This window comes from Rhineura floridana, chromosome 2 (genome assembly GCF_030035675.1).
Source record: "Rhineura floridana isolate rRhiFlo1 chromosome 2, rRhiFlo1.hap2, whole genome shotgun sequence".
Taxonomy (NCBI): domain Eukaryota; kingdom Metazoa; phylum Chordata; class Lepidosauria; order Squamata; family Rhineuridae; genus Rhineura; species Rhineura floridana.
Genome location: NC_084481.1, coordinates 55900901 through 55921497, shown reverse-complemented (window position 1 = coordinate 55921497; position 20597 = coordinate 55900901). Strand labels below are relative to the sequence as shown.

The 20597-nt window shown below is 43.3% G+C and overlaps 1 protein-coding gene across 7 annotated transcripts in view; it reads left to right on the top strand.

Moving 5' to 3' along the window:
* GPD2 (glycerol-3-phosphate dehydrogenase 2) overlaps positions 1 to 20597 on the top strand; it is a 131656-nt gene that overhangs the window by 44181 nt on the left and 66878 nt on the right. For all 7 annotated transcript variants that reach the window (XM_061608753.1, XM_061608754.1, XM_061608755.1 and 4 more), the window contains 3 exons: positions 1180 to 1304; positions 7961 to 8058; positions 8983 to 9146. In XM_061608753.1, coding sequence (XP_061464737.1) covers positions 1180 to 1304; positions 7961 to 8058; positions 8983 to 9146 — 387 coding nt within the window. The remainder of the gene's footprint in view (positions 1 to 1179; positions 1305 to 7960; positions 8059 to 8982; positions 9147 to 20597) is intronic.

Below are 20597 nucleotides of genomic sequence, written 5' to 3'. Positions count from 1 at the left end.
AAGAGTGAAAAAAGAGAAGGAAACTACAGAAGTCTGAAGTCAGCACACCTCTGAGCTCAAATATATAGGATTAATCTCTCACTCCATTCTCCATGTGTGTACAGAAAAAAGGAACGAGAATAACTCTGTTGTTGTCACCTTATTTTCTTTTTTTCTACTCGTATTGTGTATACAAAAAGTGGCTAAGGTATATTGCAGGATAACTAATCTCTGTGTTAAATAACTGTCAAATAGTGGAGGATTATTTATTTATTTATTTATTATTTGATTTATATCCCGCCCTTCCTCCCAGCAATTTTTATTGATTAATTTGTTGCCTTTTAAATGATAAAAATGTAAATAACATCTTTCATGTTACTGAAACCCTAAAATAGGTGCCTTTTTGATATATTGAATAAAGAGTTTATTTTTTGTTTACTTGTATTTAATAATCACTCATTGTTAAAAGAAAAGGCCATCTTTTAATCCTGTCATTTCCATTCCTTCTTGCAGTAAAGCAAAGAATCAAAGCAGCCTGAAAGCAAACAGATAATGGTGTCCTTAATTTTGATACCCTGCTGATCTTAAAATTTGCACTTGCCAATTAATCAACTAAAGCTTAAGCTGATTAGTGATTCAGCTAATTAAAGGTAGCTACCCTTCCAGTTAGTGTGAGCATAATGTATGTGAGCATAATGATAAACTGGGACCCTGGTTGAATTGACCTGCACATTCCAACTTTAACCTCATTTAGAGTGCAGCCCTGTACCTACCTGCTGAGAAATATGTCCCATTGAGTTCAATGGAACATACTACTAGGTCAGTGTCTATAGCCCTTAGCATTGTGCTTATAAAGTGTTTCACTATTTTTGTGTATCAAGGAAAAAAGAAGAAAACAGGTTTTGGTTTGTTTATAGTATCCTAGGTGCTCTTCATACATTGTTTTCCAGCTAATTTTATGCTTATTTTTAAGTACTAACGTAGCACTTATTTTCGTGTATCACATTTCCCCCCCCCCAAAATTTTCCCAAAGAAGCAGCTTCTCTTGCCAAAGAGATGGCACCATGCACTTTGAATACAAATTTGTCCATCTTCAGAGTAATTTTTCTTGCGATTGTCTGTACCCTAGAGAAGGGTCTTTAATGAATTACATACAAATTGTGTAATTTAAGAAGTTAATTTGGTTTTCTGGTTACGCAGGCCTAAAAACAGCCCTTGTAGAAAGAGATGATTTCTCATCGGGGGCCAGCAGCAGAAGCACTAAATTGATCCATGGCGGAGTGAGATATCTTCAGAAGGCCATCATGAAGTTGGATTTTGACCAGGTAATTGTTTTATGGTGGTAGCTGTAAAGCAAAGACCTGTCTAACTGAACTCCCTTCTCCTATTCTAATTAAATTTGTTCTCACATTTATGGTTTTTAATATACTTGTGGTTTTGAATACATATGCTTCTGTTGCTTGTTACAGACATTGAGCAAAGCATTCTGTATGCAGTGCAGAGTGGATTCAGAAAGAAATGGCAGTGGTTAATACCTAATTTATGATCAATCTAAGTGGTACTGTTTTCCCTAAAATATTCAGAAACTAGAGCATGCATTTTAAAAAATGCATTTTTGTAGCGCTTACGATGTCTCGTAATTGGAACCTGAAGGCAAATTGAGAAACTTCAGGGTGGGGGGTGAGCATGTAAGAGAGATTTTTTTAAAAAATATTTTTTTTCAAACCCCAGCAACAAACCTTTAAAATTATGTATAGTAAAATTCACCCCTGCCCCCAGTTCACAGCACATTCAAAATGGGTATCTTCTATCCCTGGGGCTGATGAATCTTGTCCCCATCAGAGTACATTTCTGCATGCAAGCTTTTTTTGGACAGTTTTATATGATCTCAGAAGTTGTTCACCTTCTGCGTTCTGAAGCAGTACAGTCCTGGAAGAGCTGTGCATTTTGGTTCTCACAGATCAGGTCATACAGGTCTTCGTTGCGAAGGTCCTTTCCCAACTGGCTCTCAGGTGATTGTCTTTTCTAAACCTGTCTCCCTGGAACCTGTACAAACCCGATTTTTGAGGTCTGTTTTTGGAACACCGCCATGTGTCTCTAATAACATCCTGAGACTGGAAGCTGGTCTTCCTACAATTGAGGCCCGCATTTGGAGACTTAAAGTGAAGCTCTGGCTAAAGCTACAGTTTCTTCCTGTCGGATTGGCCCCCTTGGTACTGATTGACTCATATCAATCTAACTGGCACAAGTCTATGATCAGGAAATTTGCAACTCTTGGTTTCTTGCTCCCGGCCATTGCTACGATGGGATTTTCTAGAGCGTTATCAGTTATTTCCCAACATATACTGGATATGGAGCTTCAAACCCTCTTAGCATTGGCAGCATCCAGGCTTGATGTTACCTCCTTCTCCAAGGGTTTTGTACCTGCGCAATATTTCACTAATCTTTCCAGCGCTAGACATAGAAAAGCATTCACATTGGTGAGATTTGATGTGCTTCCATCAGCTCTCCTCAAGGGTAGATATCGTAGAATCCCTCGACAAGAGCGGCTATGCCCATGCGGGATGGGAGAAGTTGAAACGGCATCCCATGTGCTTCTATCTTGCCCATTTTATCATGATATACGTTCATCAAATATTACTTCAATTACCCAATTGATCCCAGGCCGGGACCTTTCATACTATACCAGTTACCTTTCATTGGACCAGTATCCAGAAATTACTCACTCTGTTGCAAGGTTCTGTGTCACTGCAATTATCATACGCAGAACACTTACTAGCTCAAATGTTCATACAGCCCTAATTCCAGTTGACTAATGTATGACTTTTAACTAGTTTTAATTAATGTTTGATGTTTTGTACTGGTCATGGACTGTAAATAAAATTCATTCATTCATTCATTCACAGATCAGGCATTTACTTGGGAAGCCAGAGAGTTCCTGTAACCTCAGGAAAGTTGAAAGCAGAAGCAGGGTGCCTCCTGAGTGGTTTTTACTTTGAAGATTTTTTTAAAAATTCCTCCTTTTATTACTACACATTGGTAGATTCCCAAGAGGACAGATACAAGTTTTTAGTTTCCACAATTAGGTCATAGATGTAGTACATTTATTTGGTGGGATGAATCAAATGATATGCAGTACATTTGATCCCCTGCAACCTATGTATGTAGTGGGCTCTATTCTGCATGGTTCCTCACCCATCCATACAGCTGACTGTGATGACTGAGGGATTGATAGGCGCTGTAATTTCATGACTAGTACTTATTTAACTTATTTAATTTATTTATATCCCCCTTCCTCCCAGTAGGAGCGCAGGGCGGCAAACAAAAGCGCTAAAAACACTCTAAAACATCATAAAAATAGACTTTAAAATATTTTAAAACAAAACACCTTTTTAAAACATTTTTTTTAAAAAAGTTTTAAAAACATCTTTAAAAACTCAGTAGGTGCTGAAAAGATAGCAGAGATGGCACCTGTCTAATATCAAAGGGGAGGGAGTTCTAAAGGGTAGGTGCCACTACACTAAAGGTCTGCTTCCTATGTTGTGGGGAACGGACCTCCTGTTAAGATGGTATCTGCAGGAGGCCCTCACCTGCAGAGCACAGTGATCAACTGGGTATATAAGGGGTAAGACAATCTTTCAGATGCCCTGGTCCCAAGCTGTATAGGGCTTTGTACACCAAAACCAGAACCTTGAACTTTGCCCGGTAGCTAATAGGTAGCCAGTGCAATTCTCTCAGCGGCAGGGTAACATGTTGGCGATACCCTGACCCAGTGAGCAGTCACACTGCTGTATTTTGCACTAGCTGCAGCTTCCAGACCAACGTCGAGGACACCCCCACATATAGCGTGTTACAGTAATCCAGCCTGGAGCTTACCAGTGCATGGACAACAGCAGTCAGGCTATCCCGGTCCAAAAATGGGCACAGCTGTCTTACCAGCCAAAGCTGGTAAAAGGCACTCCTAACTGCTGAGGTCACCTGGGCCTCTAGCAACATAGATGGATCCAGGAGCACCTGCTGTGAACCTGCTCTTTCAGAGGGAGTATGACCCCATCCAAAGCAGGCACCTGACGAATTATCCAAACTTGGGAACCACCAACCCACAGCACCTCTGTCTTGCTAGGATTTAGACTCAGTTTATTGGTCCTCATCCAGCCCACCACCAAGTCCAATGGTACTTGCCACTGGGGTATGTGTCTATAAAGAGCAAGGTATTGAATAGTTCAGGCACAAGGTAATGGAACTGTTAGCTGAAATCTCTCAGTTCTTTGGTGGATGTCCTATCCACAAATAGGAAGCCAGCTGACTGCACATTTTGTGCTGCTCATGAATATACTTTCATCATTCATGCCAGGGATGACCAGCCAGCAGTCTGAAACAACTGTTTTGGCACTTGTGGTCCTACCAAATTGTAAAAAAAAAAAAAAGTCTGTTTGGTTTTACCTGTGAAGAAATGAATCCACACGTGTATTTTGCTGCCGGTTTGCCTCTTGAGAGGATGTCTTGGGAAGCCCAGTTATTCTCGGATTCCCCATCTGACTCCAGTTGGCATGCACCTACCATCTGAGTGCATATGCTCCATATCTGTGAAGTTGCTGATACTCAATGATGCCAACTTTATTTATAGAACCTGACCATCTGTGAGGAGGTCAGATTGCTTCATCCCCCAGGCTTGTTTCTGAAGAGTCAAGTGGCTCCTATCTTTTGATATACATGGTAGGGCCAAAGGTCAATGGTGTAATATGGGCACAAACAGGCCTCAAACTCTCAACAAGTATGCATACTGTGCTTGCCTGCCAAAATGTTGTTGTTACATGCCTACAAGTAGATTACGACCCAATTTTTTCATTTTAATCAAAGCATCAGTGATTTGTTTGAGCTAGATGCTTTCAAGCACAGAAAGTAAAAGGCATTTCCTTTTGAGTGCCAATAATAGGCAGTATCCAATCCTAATCCTACTCAGAGTAGACCCATTGAAGTTGAGACATGACTAACAAGTTCATTCATTTCAGTGGATCTGCTCTGAGTAGGATTTCTTGAATGCAATCCAGTGTTTTAAAACCCTTGACATCATGTAGCGATCTTAATGAGAACTGTTGCTGGCTGGCTTGTTAAGGTAACTGGAAACCCTTGGATAATGTAGGTTGCTTATTTCAACCCAAAGAGAAAGAGTTTCCTAACATTGTTTCAGATATTCTAAATGTAATGTATTATGAGTTCCACAAGATGCTAGAATGTAAAGAGACACTCCAAACAAATGTAGTTTTGGTTTGCTGAATCATTGCTGTTAACATGCTTGGTTAGTCAGGAAATCTCTGAACACATCTGCAAACCACTTCTCTGTGTTCAGGGAATAAGCTCTTCTGGGAAGCAAACAACTTGGGGGAATTTAGCTTAAATGTATGATTATGTTGTAATTCATCTTGGAACCGCATGGAGAAAGACAGAAAAAATCCTAGAAATAAAATAAATAAAAATGTGCTGGGGAACTGCTTCAAATTATGAACCTTGCTTTATTCTGCTAGAGGTCAGGCTGCTGCCTGTCCAGTAGAGTTAGCCCAGAAACTAGCACATTTGCTGAAATCCTCAGGAGCACAGCTTGCAGAACTTTGGGTCTTAATCTGGATGGTGGAGGGCCCTTGTAATAAAGTACTTGGGGAGCAACAGAGTAGGAAGAGCAGAGCTTTTCCAAAAATGAGGTTTTATTGAAAAAGTATAACAGCAATTAATAATCAACGGGGAAGACTGTCTCGGAAAAGGGAGGGAGGGGGAGAGGTGGAAGAGAGAAAAGAAGTGATGTAGCTTTCTTTTGGGAAGGCTGTGGAGTGATTCTTTAGCCTGCAGTGGGAGGGGGAAGGATGACGTTGGCAGTAGAAATAGAAAAGTAGAAATAGAGGGAGAATTATATAATTTTCCATTTATACATTCTGTCTAAAACACAGGAAGTGGGCACAGGTATCAGGTGAAATCCAAAAATAAAGTAAAAAGTTACTTTCTTTGGCAGTGGCAAGGCTTTACTGGATGAAGACCACTGAAGTGGAAGTGCAGAACAAGAGCACTCATAGCTGGAGTTCCAAACTAGGTTAGGTTATATTTGTCAAAGTAAGAGACTTCTCTGGAATTGCCTTGAATTTGGGGGTTAGATGTGCAAGAGTGAGCAGCCAGCTGGAATTCCAAACTGATCAGCTGGAGTGTCTTGTGCAAGCAAGGCAGCTTCTGAAATCCCACAGCTTGTGTGACCTTGTACAGCAGGGGTCACCAGGGAGTCACATGGTACCTGCGAAGACCTTCATTGATGCCCATGGGCAGGGACCCCAGACGGTCTCTAGCCCTCCTAGAAAGAAAGCTATGAAGCAAAATGTGCAGGTACCCTTCTAAGTAATTTCTGTGAAATGAGCCAGTCTCGGAGCAGCTGCTGCTCTCACTTTTCAGTGTTTTTAGCCAATGAGTGAAGTCAGAGCTGTGATTGATAAGTGCGTTTTGTGGACATCAGGCAATAGGAATAACTGGAGCCCTAAAAAGCTGCGGCTTCCCCCTCCTGTCTAGTGCACTTTTCCAGCTTCTGTCTTATTTTCTAATCCTTGGAATCTCCGTAGTTGTCCTGCCTCCCCCCACCCTCAGCAACCAGAATATACCTTTCCTTTGTTGGGTCTTCTGAAATCAGGTAGTCCCTAGAAGTTATTTTCAGCAAATACTCGTACACACTCAGTGTGGATGGATATTACATCCCTCCCCCCAAGGCAAATGTGAAACTTTGCAAAGAGGCTTAGGCATGTCTCCTGTTGTCCAGGAGCTAAAGACCAGGCACTAATTAAGAATTCACTGTAGTGGTTAACTTACAATACACTTATAAGCATTAATCAGAAGAAATGTACTCTTTCCATTTGATGGGGCTTCCTCACAGGTAGATGGATGCAGGATGGCAGCCTAGACTTTGGTTTAGGGTTGGCATTGGGGGAAAACACCATGACTGTACTATTCTCTAATTTTGTGGTATGCCATGCTCCCACAACAGCCATGTTGTGTTATCCCATGGCAGCCATTTTGTGACTGCTGCGTACAGTACTCTCTCAAAATCCAAAATGTGCCCGCTGGTCCAAAAACGGTTGGTGATCCCTGTTGTAGAGTCATCTCCAGTAATCTCACTGGATTCTTTGGATCAAGCAAATTATAATCTTAAAAACAAAGGTTATGAAAGAATGGGGTGGTCCTAGAAGGTGATTTCCAGGTGTATCAAAGAAGGTCTCTTGTCTCATTTCTTCTTAACAATAGGAGGACACTAGGCTTTAGGATCTTTGAAGGATATGTACTGTTATGCAATGATGGGACTCTACTGTATATCTGTTCTCCCTCTCCCTCTCCCTCCCCACTCTTTGCCCTGACACTGTCATGGATTGTAGATCTCCACCCTCCCTGCCCCAGCCTGTAGATCTAGGCAGGGGTTCCCTGGGAGCGGCCAGGGCCCCTCAGCCCGTGCCCCACCTGGCTGCCTGCTAGCGCTGGGCCTGATCACAGTTCCAGGGACACATTCCAGCCAGACTGAAGCATCTGACGGGGGTGCAGAACAAGGCTAGAGATGGGAGTGGACTGCGGAGAGCTCTGTGGGATGATGATGATTTATTAGATGTATATCCCACCCTTGATGGGTTTTTATTATTAAATCACTTTGAGGAAAGCCATTCATAAACTAATGTGATGATCCTGAGGCTGACGAGCCGCAACTGCAGCATTAGCATTTGATTTACATGCTGGAAGTGTCCCACCCTTGGTATGGGCACTCCTTTGTCCGTTACAGTAGAAAGTTTTGGCAGGACACTTATATAGATGACTTTGTTCCAGTTTACTAGATCCTTACTAGCTCCCCTTCCTAGATTAAATGCAGCCTTTTGAGCTAAGATATCTGTGCAAGCATACACAAAATGGCGGTGGAAATGTGCTCTCCAGCAACTTAACTGATAATGGATTCTTTGGTGTTTTTTAGTACAGAATGGTGAAAGAAGCCCTCTATGAACGTGCCAACCTGCTTGAAATTGCACCTCATTTATCTGCTCCTCTGCCTATCATGCTTCCTGTTTACAAGTAAGTCACTTGACGTTTGTTCTGAAATTGCTCCTTTTAGAGTGGTTGTTTAATCTGTGTCACTGGGAATGAATTTTAATATGCTTTCCCCTTAATTATGTGTGACAGGCTTTTTTCTTGATTGTGGAAGTGAATATTTTGCCACTGCAATTGTGGAAGCATCACTTTTTTAGAATACAAATTCTAGAGGGGTGCTTTTTAAAATGACCTTTGTCCTTTTTTGCAGCTGGCTTTAGAAGGCAAAGGGGCTGGGGACGTTACTGGGGACATCCTCTGGAGTCAGGAGGTGGAAGGGCCATGTTCTAAGGCAGGGAGGACAGAGGAGGGAATGCTGAAAGTTTGTTCTGGAGTGGGACAGCTGGTATCTTGTCTTCCTTCACATCTTGTTTGGGGCAGCACAGGAGGCCAGGTTGGGGACCATGACATGAGGTTAAAAGCATAGTGACTTGCATAAGGCCATCTAATGAGTGTGTGGCTCACATGAGATTTAGACTGGAGACATTCTGACTTCTAACTCCCGGTCTTGATTTATGGAAATGTTTTTTTTTAATTGCCCCATCTTTCCTCAAGGTAGCTTAGAATAAGGACCATAAAATGCAATAAAACCAAAAGCCACCAAACCAAACAGAGCAGCAGACCAAGAAATAAAATGTGTTTCAGAGTCCTTACATCTCATTTTGTCCTTGTGGCACCCCTCTAAGATAAGGTAGGCTGCAGAACTGGCTTTCAGAAGTTACCCGCTGAGCTTTATGGAAGTGCAGAGATGAGAATGGGACACATCAAACCCACTCTAGTTCTTTTGACTCTCCAGAGATAAAGTTGCAGTTCGCAGGATTCTTTTTGAAAGAATATGCAATAGAAACCAGGCATGTCAAATCTTGTTCCTTGATTTATTTCCCTCCTCCTCTCTTTCTCCTCTTGTAGGTGGTGGCAGCTGCCGTACTACTGGGTGGGAATTAAACTCTATGACCTTGTAGCAGGAAGCCAGTGTCTGAAAAGCAGCTATGTACTTAGCAAATCCAAAGCCCTGGAACTCTTTCCTATGTTGCAGAAGGACAAACTTGTAGGTGCCATTGTCTACTATGATGGTATGTTCTCTCGCTACGTCACAGCTATTTTAGAAAGCTAAAATATCATGCATGTTTTCTAATCTCCCCCTATTGCATGTTTGAAATGTAGACCATTGCATCTTTGTTAATTGTATCGGCTCACTTGCTTCAGTACTATGGAGCTAGTTGCTATGCAGTATACCTTCTTCCAGGTTGATTCCTGGGTAACTGGTGGATAAATGATCCTTCATCATCCACAGGGGAGTATGTCAAAGGACTGGGCCAAATGGCTGTTCTAGTCTGTTTTATTTCTCTGATTCTGTTGAACATTCATATGTACATGTGCTTGCTTAACTCATTGACTGATATATATGTTCATAACTAGCATGTATGGGTGATGGCTTTGCATGTGTGACATCGCCACCACAGATCTAATATCTCTTGGCTCAAGTTTCAAACTCAAATGCAAACTATGTACTCAATGCAGGTCATACATTCAGGTTTCAATCATCGAACACTCAGTAATTGTGTCAGGTCATATATGAACCAACACAATTATGCACTGACACAATTACTCAGTGTTCAATGATTGAGTAATTGTGTCAGTGCATAATTGTGTCGGTTCATATTGTGTCAGTGCATATATGAACTGAGAGAGCCAGTGTGGCGTAGTGGTTAAGGTGTTGGACTACGATCTGGGAAGACCATGGTTCGAATCCCCACACAGCCATGAAACTCACTGGGTGACCTTGGGCCAGTCACTGCCTCTCAGGCTTATGAAAACCCTATTCATAGGGTTGCCATAAGTCAGAATCGACTTGAAAGCAGTACATATATGAACCGGCCCTGTAATTCTAATGAAAAGAGGACAGTGTTGGGGGCATCTGAATTGTCTGCTTAGTAAACATATGCTTTCCAGTTTTGTGCTTTTTTATGCCTGATATTCAATGAGTGGACATATTTGTGTTTCCATGCACTAGACCTCCATATCTACTATATATTTTGCAAAGTTGTTTGTTTGCTATGTATTGGGGCACATATTAAGATATTGTAATCATATTTTGCATGATGGTTCCTGAGATCAAGGAGCAGGTTTTTCTATATTTGGATACACTTGGATACCATTTTGGATCAAGATGGTGGACTGAACCTTTCAAAACTGCACTGATTATAACCATTGCTTTCAACGCTTATTTTTTTGGTTTCTTACAAACAAGAGATGGATTGATTTCATAGAGGAAGCCACAGACCTGAACTTACAAGATCTGAATAGGGTGGTTCATGACAGATGCCGTTGGAGATCACTGATTGATAGGGTCACCATAAGTCGTAGTTGACTTGAAGGCACATAACAACAACAAACAATTCGTGAGCAATGCAGGGTATGAGGCGGCTAATAGTCAATGTATGACAGCTCTGGTAAACTTGTCAGCCCAACAGTCAGAATCAAGGATGTGTGGTTAGCCAGTCATCAGTGACTTTCTTGAGTAAAGAACGCTTAAGTAGCTTCTTTCACTAAACTTGGATGACTCTTCAAGAGCATCCCATCTGCATTTTTGGGCACAAAATGAAATGTTATGTGCACATTGAATTGGAGTTGAACCTGCATACATTTTAATAAAATGATGGGGAAAGCAGCCTACCAAAAGATTACTAAAAGCCAAGAAATTCAGTTTGAGATATTGGAATGCAACTAGATCCACAGCAGGGTGCCCACATAACTACTTTCTTATAGCTCTCTGCCATTCCTACATACTAAAGGCCAGCCTTAAGTGTGAATTTCTCATGTTTATGTTAGATCCACAAAATGCTTTTTCCTCCCTAGATGATTTTATGGGAACTTTTTTCTGTTAGGGGTAAAGTGTATTACCATGCAGATTTTTTTTAAAAAAAACCCTCATGTAGCCAGCAAGTCAGCTTTGCCCTAGCAGGATGTCTCTCTGAATGTTCATGAATAATCCATGCACATATTTAAGCATGAAGGCTGCCTGATGCTTCACTATGCAGCCAGATTCCACTCTCCACAAATCTGGTAATGCATTGCCAATCCCTTTTGGGAAGCTTTGCAGTGGCATATTAAATGTGGGATGAGCAGTGATTTGGATGCACAGTGAAACAGTCAGCCACACAATGGCTTTACTGTGGACTGAACTGAAATGCAAATCAGGTCACTCTGTGCTTCTCCATTTGCATTGGGTTATTCTGAGTATATATCCTAAACTGTAGGGTAATCCTGTAACTGATGCTAGAGATTTTAAATTAGCATTTATTGCTGCATCAGTAATCTGGAATTAAACGGCAAGGTCTCTTGGTTTATTCTCTTTAATTGTACCAACATCTCCTTTGGCTATCCATGGCTGTGCTCTGCCACTATAAGTCAGATGCAGTATGCTTCTGAAAGCCAGTTGCTGGTAGCTGCAGGAGGGGAGTGCGCTCTTGCACTCAGGCTCTGCTTGTGGGCTTCCCTTGGGTATCTGGCTGGCCAGTGTGAGAATAGGATGCTGGACCAGATGGGCCATTGTCCTGATCCAGCAGGCTGTTCTTATGTTCCCTCTCTCTCTTATCAGAAATAATTTGAATTAAGAGCAGCCTCCTGTCTTTCCCTCTGAGCATATGTTTCTCTGCTCCTAAAAAAGTGGAAAGAGTTAAGGAAATCACAGGGGCTCACAGCATGAATTCCAAACTTGAACACTATAGTCTCTTAACTAAAATGGCCTGTGCCAAATCTCATAGACATATATAAACAAGGAGACTGAAATGTTATTAAAAGTATGAGTGTCTTTAGCCATAAGAACAACATTGGCTGCTGTATGCTTTTCCTGTTTAGTGAATTGGAGATCTAGTAAGAGTGCAGTTATGCCAATAATGAACAACCAAAATCTGTTTTGAGAATAGATTGTTAAGAATCAAATAGTTGAAAAACCTTAGTTTGATGTTAAGTTGAATTGCTTTGCAAGCAGAGAGGAGAAGAGCCGAGATTCAGGGATCTGATAGTGCATCTCTGTGAATTCATAGCAATTGTCTGATATTACTTAACTACAGAAAATGAGAAGTTACATTTTTCAGGATATGTTTATTTGTTAAGGGCAATATAACCTCCAGTATTGGGCAGGGAGCATTAGGCGAATGGTAAAGAGAGATGCTTTATACATGGAATGCCACAGGTTTAATCCTTGGCATCTCCAGTTAAAAGAATCATAAATAGTAGGCCTAGATAATTTCGCTCTTTATTTGGATTTGGAGTATTTCAATCTGGCTTTTGGCCTGTTGTTGAAATAAAAACAACCTTGGTTGCTCTGATGGATGGGGTACCAGGGGATGCATGAGGGGATGTCTCCTGGACCTCTCAGTGTCTTGTTGATACCAACAGGGAGGGACATTGTTATGATGGCTCTGGCCATTTCTGATAGAGTTGCTGAAGCCAGCATATGTACAGGGGGCCAGAGGAGAGAGGAAGGAGTGTGCTGGGCTCATGTTTGTTCCAGGCTTCCAAAACCAGGCTTTAGTTCTTGGGATTTCTGACTCTCTGCCAACATAGTTGAATGCTACAGATGGCCATGTTCCCACGAGCTATGTATTATTGCACATGGCTGCTGATCATCTGAATCTGTTCTCCCCCCGCCCCCAAATTCATTAAAGAATAAAATGTCTGGAAATTCACAGTTGTTCTCCTGCATAATGTGTGGGAACTTGGCTTTGCAATTCATTGATCATCTAGGCCAGGACTGTTGCTTCAGGAGGAAATAATTTCCTGGTTCTTGGTTTGTGTGACCAAGACTACCTGTTTCTGAATGCTCGGAACATATCCTTTCATACTCTCTTTTTCTTCTTCCCCTCTTCTCGGACACTCTTTGTCTATCCCTGTTGTTTCTGTCTGTCTTGGCTACCTTCTTTTCTTGCCAGTCTAATTCAGCCTCCTTGCGTTCTCCTCTTCAGCTCTATCTTTGCTATCAGTTGCCTTCTGGAAACTTTGACATGAGCTTATTTATTTATTTATTTATTTATTAAATTTATATACCGCCCGACTAGCGATAGCTCTCTGGGCGGTGAACATAAAATAGTATAAAAATACAATGAATAACAAAATAATATTAAAATACAATCAACAATACAATAAACATTATTAAAATTAGATCAATGTAACTTAAAATGCTTCAGAGAATAGGAAGGTTTTGACCTGGCGCCGGAAGGAAAGCAGAGTCGGCGCCAGGCGTACTTCCTCAGGGAGACTGTTCCATAGTTCGGGGGCCACCACTGAGAAGGCCCTAGATCTTGTCATCACCCTCCGGGCCTCCCTGTGAGTTGGAACCCGGAGGAGGGCCTTCGTAGCAGAACGTAGTGCACGGGCCGGTTCATATCGGAAGAGGCGTTCCGCAAGGTATCGTGGTCCCGCACCGTATAAGGCTTTATAGGTTAATACCAACACTTTGAATCTAGCCCGGAAACATATTGGCAACCAGTGCAAGCTGGCCAGAACAGGTGTTATATGCTCGGACCGCTTGGTCCTTGTCAGCAATCTGGCCGCCGCATTTTGCACTAGTTGTAGCTTCCGAACTGTCTTCAAAGGTAGCCCTACGTAAAGCGCATTACAGTAATCCAAACGTGAGGTTACCAGAGCACGTACCACTGATGTAAGGTCCTCTTTACTCAAATAGGGACGTAGCTGGGCTACCAACCGAAGTTGGTAAAACGCATTCCTAACCACCGAGGCTACTTGAGCCTCAAGTGAGAGGGAAGAGTCTAAAAAGACTCCCAGACTACGAACCCGGTCCTTTAGGGGGAGTGTAACCCCGTCCAGGACAGGGTATATATCCACCATCCGATCAGAGAACCCGTCCACCAACAGCATCTCAGTCTTGTCTGGATTGAGCTTCAGTTTGTTAACTCTCATCCAGTCCATTGTCGAGGCCAGGCAACGGTTCAGCAAATCGACAGCCTCACCTGAAGAAGATGAAAAGGAGAAGTAGAGCTGCGTGTCATCAGCATACTGATGACAACGCACTCCAAAACTCCTGATGACCTCTCCCAGCGGCTTCATGTAGATATTAAAAAGCAGGGGGGACAAAACTGACCCCTGCGGGACCCCATATTGGAGAGCCCGCGGTGTCGAGCAATGTTCCCCAAGCACTACCTTCTGGAGACGACCCACCAAATAGGAGCGGAACCACTGCCGAGCAGTACCTCCAACTCCCAACTCCGCGAGCCTCTCCAGAAGGATACCATGGTCGATGGTATCAAAAGCCGCTGAGAGATCAAGGAGAATCAACAGAGTTACACTCCCTCTGTCTCTTTCCCGACATAGGTCATCGTACAGGGCGACCAAGGCTGTCTCAGTGCCAAAACCGGGCCTAAAACCCGATTGAAATGGATCTAGATAATCAGTTTCATCCAATAGCGCCTGGAGCTGGCCAGCAACCACCCGTTCCAAGACCTTGCCCAGGAATGGAACATTCGCCACTGGCCTGTAGCTGTTAAAATTGTCTGGGTCCAAGGAAGGCTTTTTCAGGAGTGGTCTCACCACTGCCTCTTTCAGACAGCCCGGGACCACTCCCTCTCGTAAAGAGGCATTTATCACTTCCTTGGCCCAGCTACCTGTTCCATTCCTGCTAGTTTTTATCAGCCAGGAGGGGCAAGGATCCAGTACCGAAGTGGTTGCACGTACCTGTCCAAGCACCTTGTCCACGTCCTCGAGTTGAACCAACTGAAGCTCATCCAACAAAACAGGACAAGACTGTGCTCCGGACACCTCACTAGGATCTACTGCTATAACTTGAGAGTCTAGGTCCCGGCGGATACATGAGATCTTATTCTGGAAGTGATCGGCAAACTGATTACAGCGGGCCTCCGATGATTCCACCCTGTCCGGAGGGTTTGAATGGAGAAGCCCCCGGACAACTCGAAAGAGCTCCGCTGGGCGGCAAAGAGATGATTTAATAGTGGCAGCAAAATGATGTTTTTTAGCTGCCTTCACTGCTCCTACATAGAGCTTAGTCGAAGCACTAACCAGCGCATAATTGTATCCGTCGGGAGTTCGTCTCCATTTCCGCTCAAGCCTCCTCCTATCTTGCTTCATCGCTCTCAGCTCCGGAGTATACCATGGAGCTGTATGAGCTCTACACAGGAGAGGGCGTGCAGGAGCGATCGTGTTTACAGCCCGGGTCATCTCCGTATTCCACAGAGCGACCAGGGCTTCAGCAGGAGCGCCAGTCCTATCAGCCGGAAAATCCCCCAGAGCCCTTTGAAAACCTTCAGGATCCATTAGTTTCCGGGGGCGGACCATTTTAATAAGTCCCCCACCCTTGCAGAGGGAAGAGGTTACTGAAAGTCTAAATTTCAGCAAGCAGTGGTCTGTCCATGACAAAGGGAGTGTTGTAAAACTCCCCACATCCAGATCACTTTCCCCATGCTCAGTAGCAAAAACAAGGTCTAGAGTGTGCCCCGATACATGTGTTGGACCACTAACATATTGAGACAGCCCCATGGCTGTCATGGAAGCCATGAAGTCCTGAGCCGCGCCAGACAAAGTGGTCTCGGCATGAATGTTGAAATCCCCCAGTACTATTAGTCTGGGGGACCTCAACAATATATCCGAGACCACTTCCGCCAGCTCAGTTAGGGAAGCCATTGGGCAGCAAGGTGGGCGGTACACCAAAAGGATTCCCAGCCTGTCCCTCTGGCCCAACACAAGGTGTAAACACTCCAGGCCAGTAACTGAATGAACATGGTGCTTGGTGAGTGAGATGGAACTCTTATAGACGACAGCAACCCCACCTCCCCGACCCTCAGATCTACCATGATGCTGGACCAGGTACCCCGGTGGGCAGAGCTGAGAGAGACCAACTCCTCCCTGCTCACCCACCCAGGTCTCGGTTATACATGCCAGATCGGCTGCCTCATCCACAATCAAATCGTGGACGAGGGAGGTTTTATTATATACCGATCTGGCATTTAATAACAGCAACTGGAGATCTGAGAGTTGGCTGATAGGACTACCAACGATCTTGCGGGTGTGGGAAGGACCGGAACAAGGCACAGCCACAACATGTCTGGACCGCGTTCCCCTTACCTGGCACGTCCTTCTCACAGCGCCATACCTTCCTTTGCCCGTCACTACGGCAATTGGGGCCCCCTCAAGTCTCCCCGCCTGATGGATAAAACTCTCTCTGAAGCACATAATACAACTAAAATATACAACAATTAAACGTATAAAAACAGCTATATATACAGCCATATATACAGCATATAAACAAACATACATTCATATAATCAGGCACCCATTCATCTCAAATTGCATCAACACACCAACAAAAAGTAAAAAAAAAAAAAAAAAAGGAGCAGCACAGCAGCAGCAGCCTCTCCTTCCCTTGGGGCGATGCTTTCTTTCTCCTGCAGGGCCTGGGTCTCCCAGGCCACCTCAGCCAGCCGGCTTATGTATCCCTCCAAAGAGGGACAGGTGGTAAGAATCAGTCCTGGCTGGCTGGGTACCTGGGGCCTGGTCCTGCCAGGCAGAAGTCCCTCAGGGAAGGGTGGTGGAGATGGTGGTCCCACAGTAACAGCAGCAGCAGCCTCTCCTTCCCTTGGGGTGATGCTTTCTTTCTCCTGCAGGGCCTGGGTCTCCCAGGCCACCTCAGCCAGCCGGCTTATGTATCCCTCCAAAGAGGGACAGGTGGTAAGAATCAGTCCTGGCTGGCTGGGTACCTGGGGCCTGGTCCTGCCAGGCAGAAGTCCCTCAGGGAAGGGTGGTGGAGGTGGTGGTCCCGCAGCAGCAGCAGCAGCACAGCAGCAGCAGCCTCTCCTTCCCTTGGGGCGATGCTTTCTTTCTCCTGCAGGGCCTGGGTCTCCCAGGCCACCTCAGCCAGCCGGCTTATGTAACCCTCCAAAGAGGGACAGGTGGTAAGAATCAGTCCTGGCTGGCTGGGTACCTGGGGCCTGGTCCTGCCAGGCAGAAGTCCCTCAGGGAAGGGTGGTGGAGATGGTGGTCCCACAGTAGCAGTAGCAGCAGCAGCAGCAGCAGCACAGCAGCAGCAGCAGCACAGCAGCAGCACAGCAGCAGCACAGCAGCAGCACAGCAGCAGCACAGCAGCAGCACAGCAGCAGCAGCCTCTCCTTCCCTTGGGGTGATGCTTTCTTTCTCCTGCAGGGCCTGGGTCTCAAAGTTCACTATTAACATTTAGAACAGGGATGGGGGATCTCAAGTCTGGGGGCCAGATGCAGCCTTCCAGGCCTCTTTATTTGGCTCCTGCCTCTCCTTCGGCCACACCTCTCACTAGCCCTGTTCTGTGCCCTCCTCAAGTGCTTTGGCTAGTTGGAATGTGTCCTTGCACTGTGGTAATGCCTCTTACTTCCTGAGTTGATGAAGAGAGGGTGTGTGTGTGTGTGTGTGTGTGTGTGTGTGTGTGTGTGTGTGTGTGTGAGAGAGAGAGAGAGAGAGAGAGAGAGAGAGAGAGAACCTATCGCCTTTGCATGGCTGTAATGTGCCATCTGTTGCTCCACCCACTTTTGCCTCTGGCCCCACCCACCACTGGCATGTGGTCCTCAGAAGGTTCCCCACAAAACAATCTGGCCTTTGAGTTGAAAAAGGTTCCCACCCTGATTTAGGAAGAAAATGTGCTTTATTTTTTTAATTTTTTTAAGAAAAATATTATACAGAATGGCAAATTTCTTCAGGTTCCTTCTCCTAGGCTGAAAATGGTAAGACCAAACTATAGGACTGCTCTGTGGGGTGGTCAGCTACCCCTTTCCCTATAGCCTGGATTGTGAGCATAGGAAATGGGAATATGAATCGTTTATTTATGATGAATGCAAATTGCCACAGCAGTTTCCTAATGTGGATTGGTATGCCAAATGATTTAGCAAACTTGTTGGCCGCATGCCAAGAAAAAAGAAGCCACTTCTCTGTACAACTCTTTTTTAAAGTATCAATACTTTTGATGCTAGCCAACTTGGAAAATTTTGCTGAAAGGTAGATAAGGAAAAAATATTTTAAATATTTTTTTATTTCTTTATGAGAAAATAAAGGTCATGTGAACTCGATGACTGTGCTCGCTGATTGATTATACTGGAACAGTGGGAGAGTATTGTCGTGACGCTGCTCAAATCCAGTGACTGCATTTAGCATGCTCCAATCATGTTATCAGAATTTGTTACTGAGAACTAGACATTTGTTCAAATAAAATGTGGGATTTTTAAAAGTTCCACTAACATAGATGTTCTTACCCTTACAAAATATTGTTCAGTACGGTAGGGCCCCACTCATATGGTGGGTTACATTCTGGACCCCCACTGAAAAGCGGAACTCATTGAATAGAATGGTGTGCGACACCCGAAAACTGCCGTAAAAGCAGAATGAGTGCCATAGGAGTGGGGCTTTAGTCTAATTGCGTCTAATTGAGACCGCCGCATTAGCGAAGTGCTGTAAAGTGAAGCACCGTAAAGCGGGGCCCTACTGTAACTAGCTTTCCTGGAGGCCTGCTTTGAGAGTGAGGTTAGGTATGGGTCAAGGCCCTGACTATCTCTCTCTTTGTCTCTCTTCCCTGCCCCGATCACACTCCTTGATTGACAACTAGGGCCCTGGTGTCTAACATGGTCGCCACTTGACACATGTGGCAAAATGGTTATTGAATTGTGGCAAATTGGTGGTTTACTTCTACTGTCTATTTTTTAAAAAGCTTTTTAAATATTTTTTTTTATACATGTACCAGTTCAAAAGTGTCTACCCTTCACCCTTAACACTCACAGATTTGGCCTTGGGTCTTATATGATGCAAAATGCATTTGCACTATGGGTGGATTCTATGCATGGCAATGTTTTTTCAACATTGCACTGTAGTCTAACTGATTTTTATGCTTGATTTCCCGTGCTACTTAATGAAAAGATATGTCAAGATTTCTCACTAATTCCATCAATAAATAATTCAAAATATTATTGTGTATTTTTCTACCCTCAAAAATGCAGTTAATTTTTTTGTCCAAAAATGCAGTTAATTTTTAACACATTTGCCACAATTTTGGCATGTATGAAAAAACTGTTGGACACTGCTGAACTAAGGGAACTTTGGAGGCTAGATATTGCCCAGAGGCCTTCAATTTCTGACCTCCTATGGGTGAAACTTTCAATCTTTATATGTAGATGATAGACATTTGTGCCTCCTCTCTACTTTTGTCATCTGATCTAGCTTCTTATAAGTTATAATTTGTGATGTTAGTAGCATCTACTGGCTGCAGAGAGAAATGCCTGCCAGCAACAGTTCTCTCCTCTACTTCCTTTATATTTATGTACCCAGAACGCTGAAGGGTTTTTTTCTTTAGAATCATCTGCTCAAACATTTTTATGCCTACTCTTAAAAAAAATAAAATGAATTAAAAGCACCTGTGGAACATTGGGTTCCAGATCTCCATTCCTTCCTTTCCCCCTTTAATTCTCTAATTGTTTATCAAATCAGTGCCCTGCCAGGCTTTTCATTTTCTACCATACATTCTTGTTACGTAGGCAGTTGTTGCTGTAATCATCTTAACTGCACTTTACATGGGTCTATACAGGCAAAAAAAAGAAGAGAGGGTACACTATAAACATTAGACGTACCAGCAACAGCAAATCACAAACTTCACCAGCGGCTATTTTTGCTTTGTTGCAGCATCAGGAAAATAAAGCATATGTTGGATGTTAGCTTGGGTGTACACCATGTGTCCTATTTATTCAAGGTTTCCTTTGAAACTACAACTTACAAGTTTGTTTCTTAGGGGTACATGTCAGACTTCATTTAGCATTTGTTGGTATTCAGATACTCCTGAATAGCAAAAAGGCAAAGTTTTGGGGGAGGAATGTGGCTGCTATCTGAGCAGTGATCTGTCAGTTTAATTTATGTTGCTTAAGGAAAACTAGAAAAGAGGCACTATAGAAAACCAACAATGAGGCTTGTAGAAGAATTTCTAAGCATTTTTCGTTTAAGAGATAATTTAATTGTTGTGTTTTAAATTGTCATACAGAATGCTGGGAAAAATATACAACTTGGTTATTAAAAATAAAAATTACCTCTTAAAAATAAATATTAAGCATTAACAAAAAGCATTTGCTGATTTAAATAACAAAGATCTCCCTAAGATACTTATGTCTCTGTTACAAGGTCTTCTATAAAGGTTCTATTCAAAGCATAGGCATATTTGAAGGCATTAATTCTAAAAGATATATGGGTCTTTTCCTATTCTGTATTTATTTTATGCCTTTAAAACAGGTTGCTAAATAAATTTAGCATCTTTTAAAATCTTGGTTGCATCTCCATAAACAGTTTTAACAGTTTTACACTACGGTTGCAGTCCTAGACATAGTTTCCTGGGAGTAAGTCGCATTCAACTCAACAGGTCTTACTTTTGAGTAAACATATATAGGATTGCATTATATGGCTACAATCCTATACCCATTTACTGCAGTAAGAGCTACTAAAATAGCACTTACTACTGAGTCGACCTGATTGTGAGCTGTAATCCTGTTATG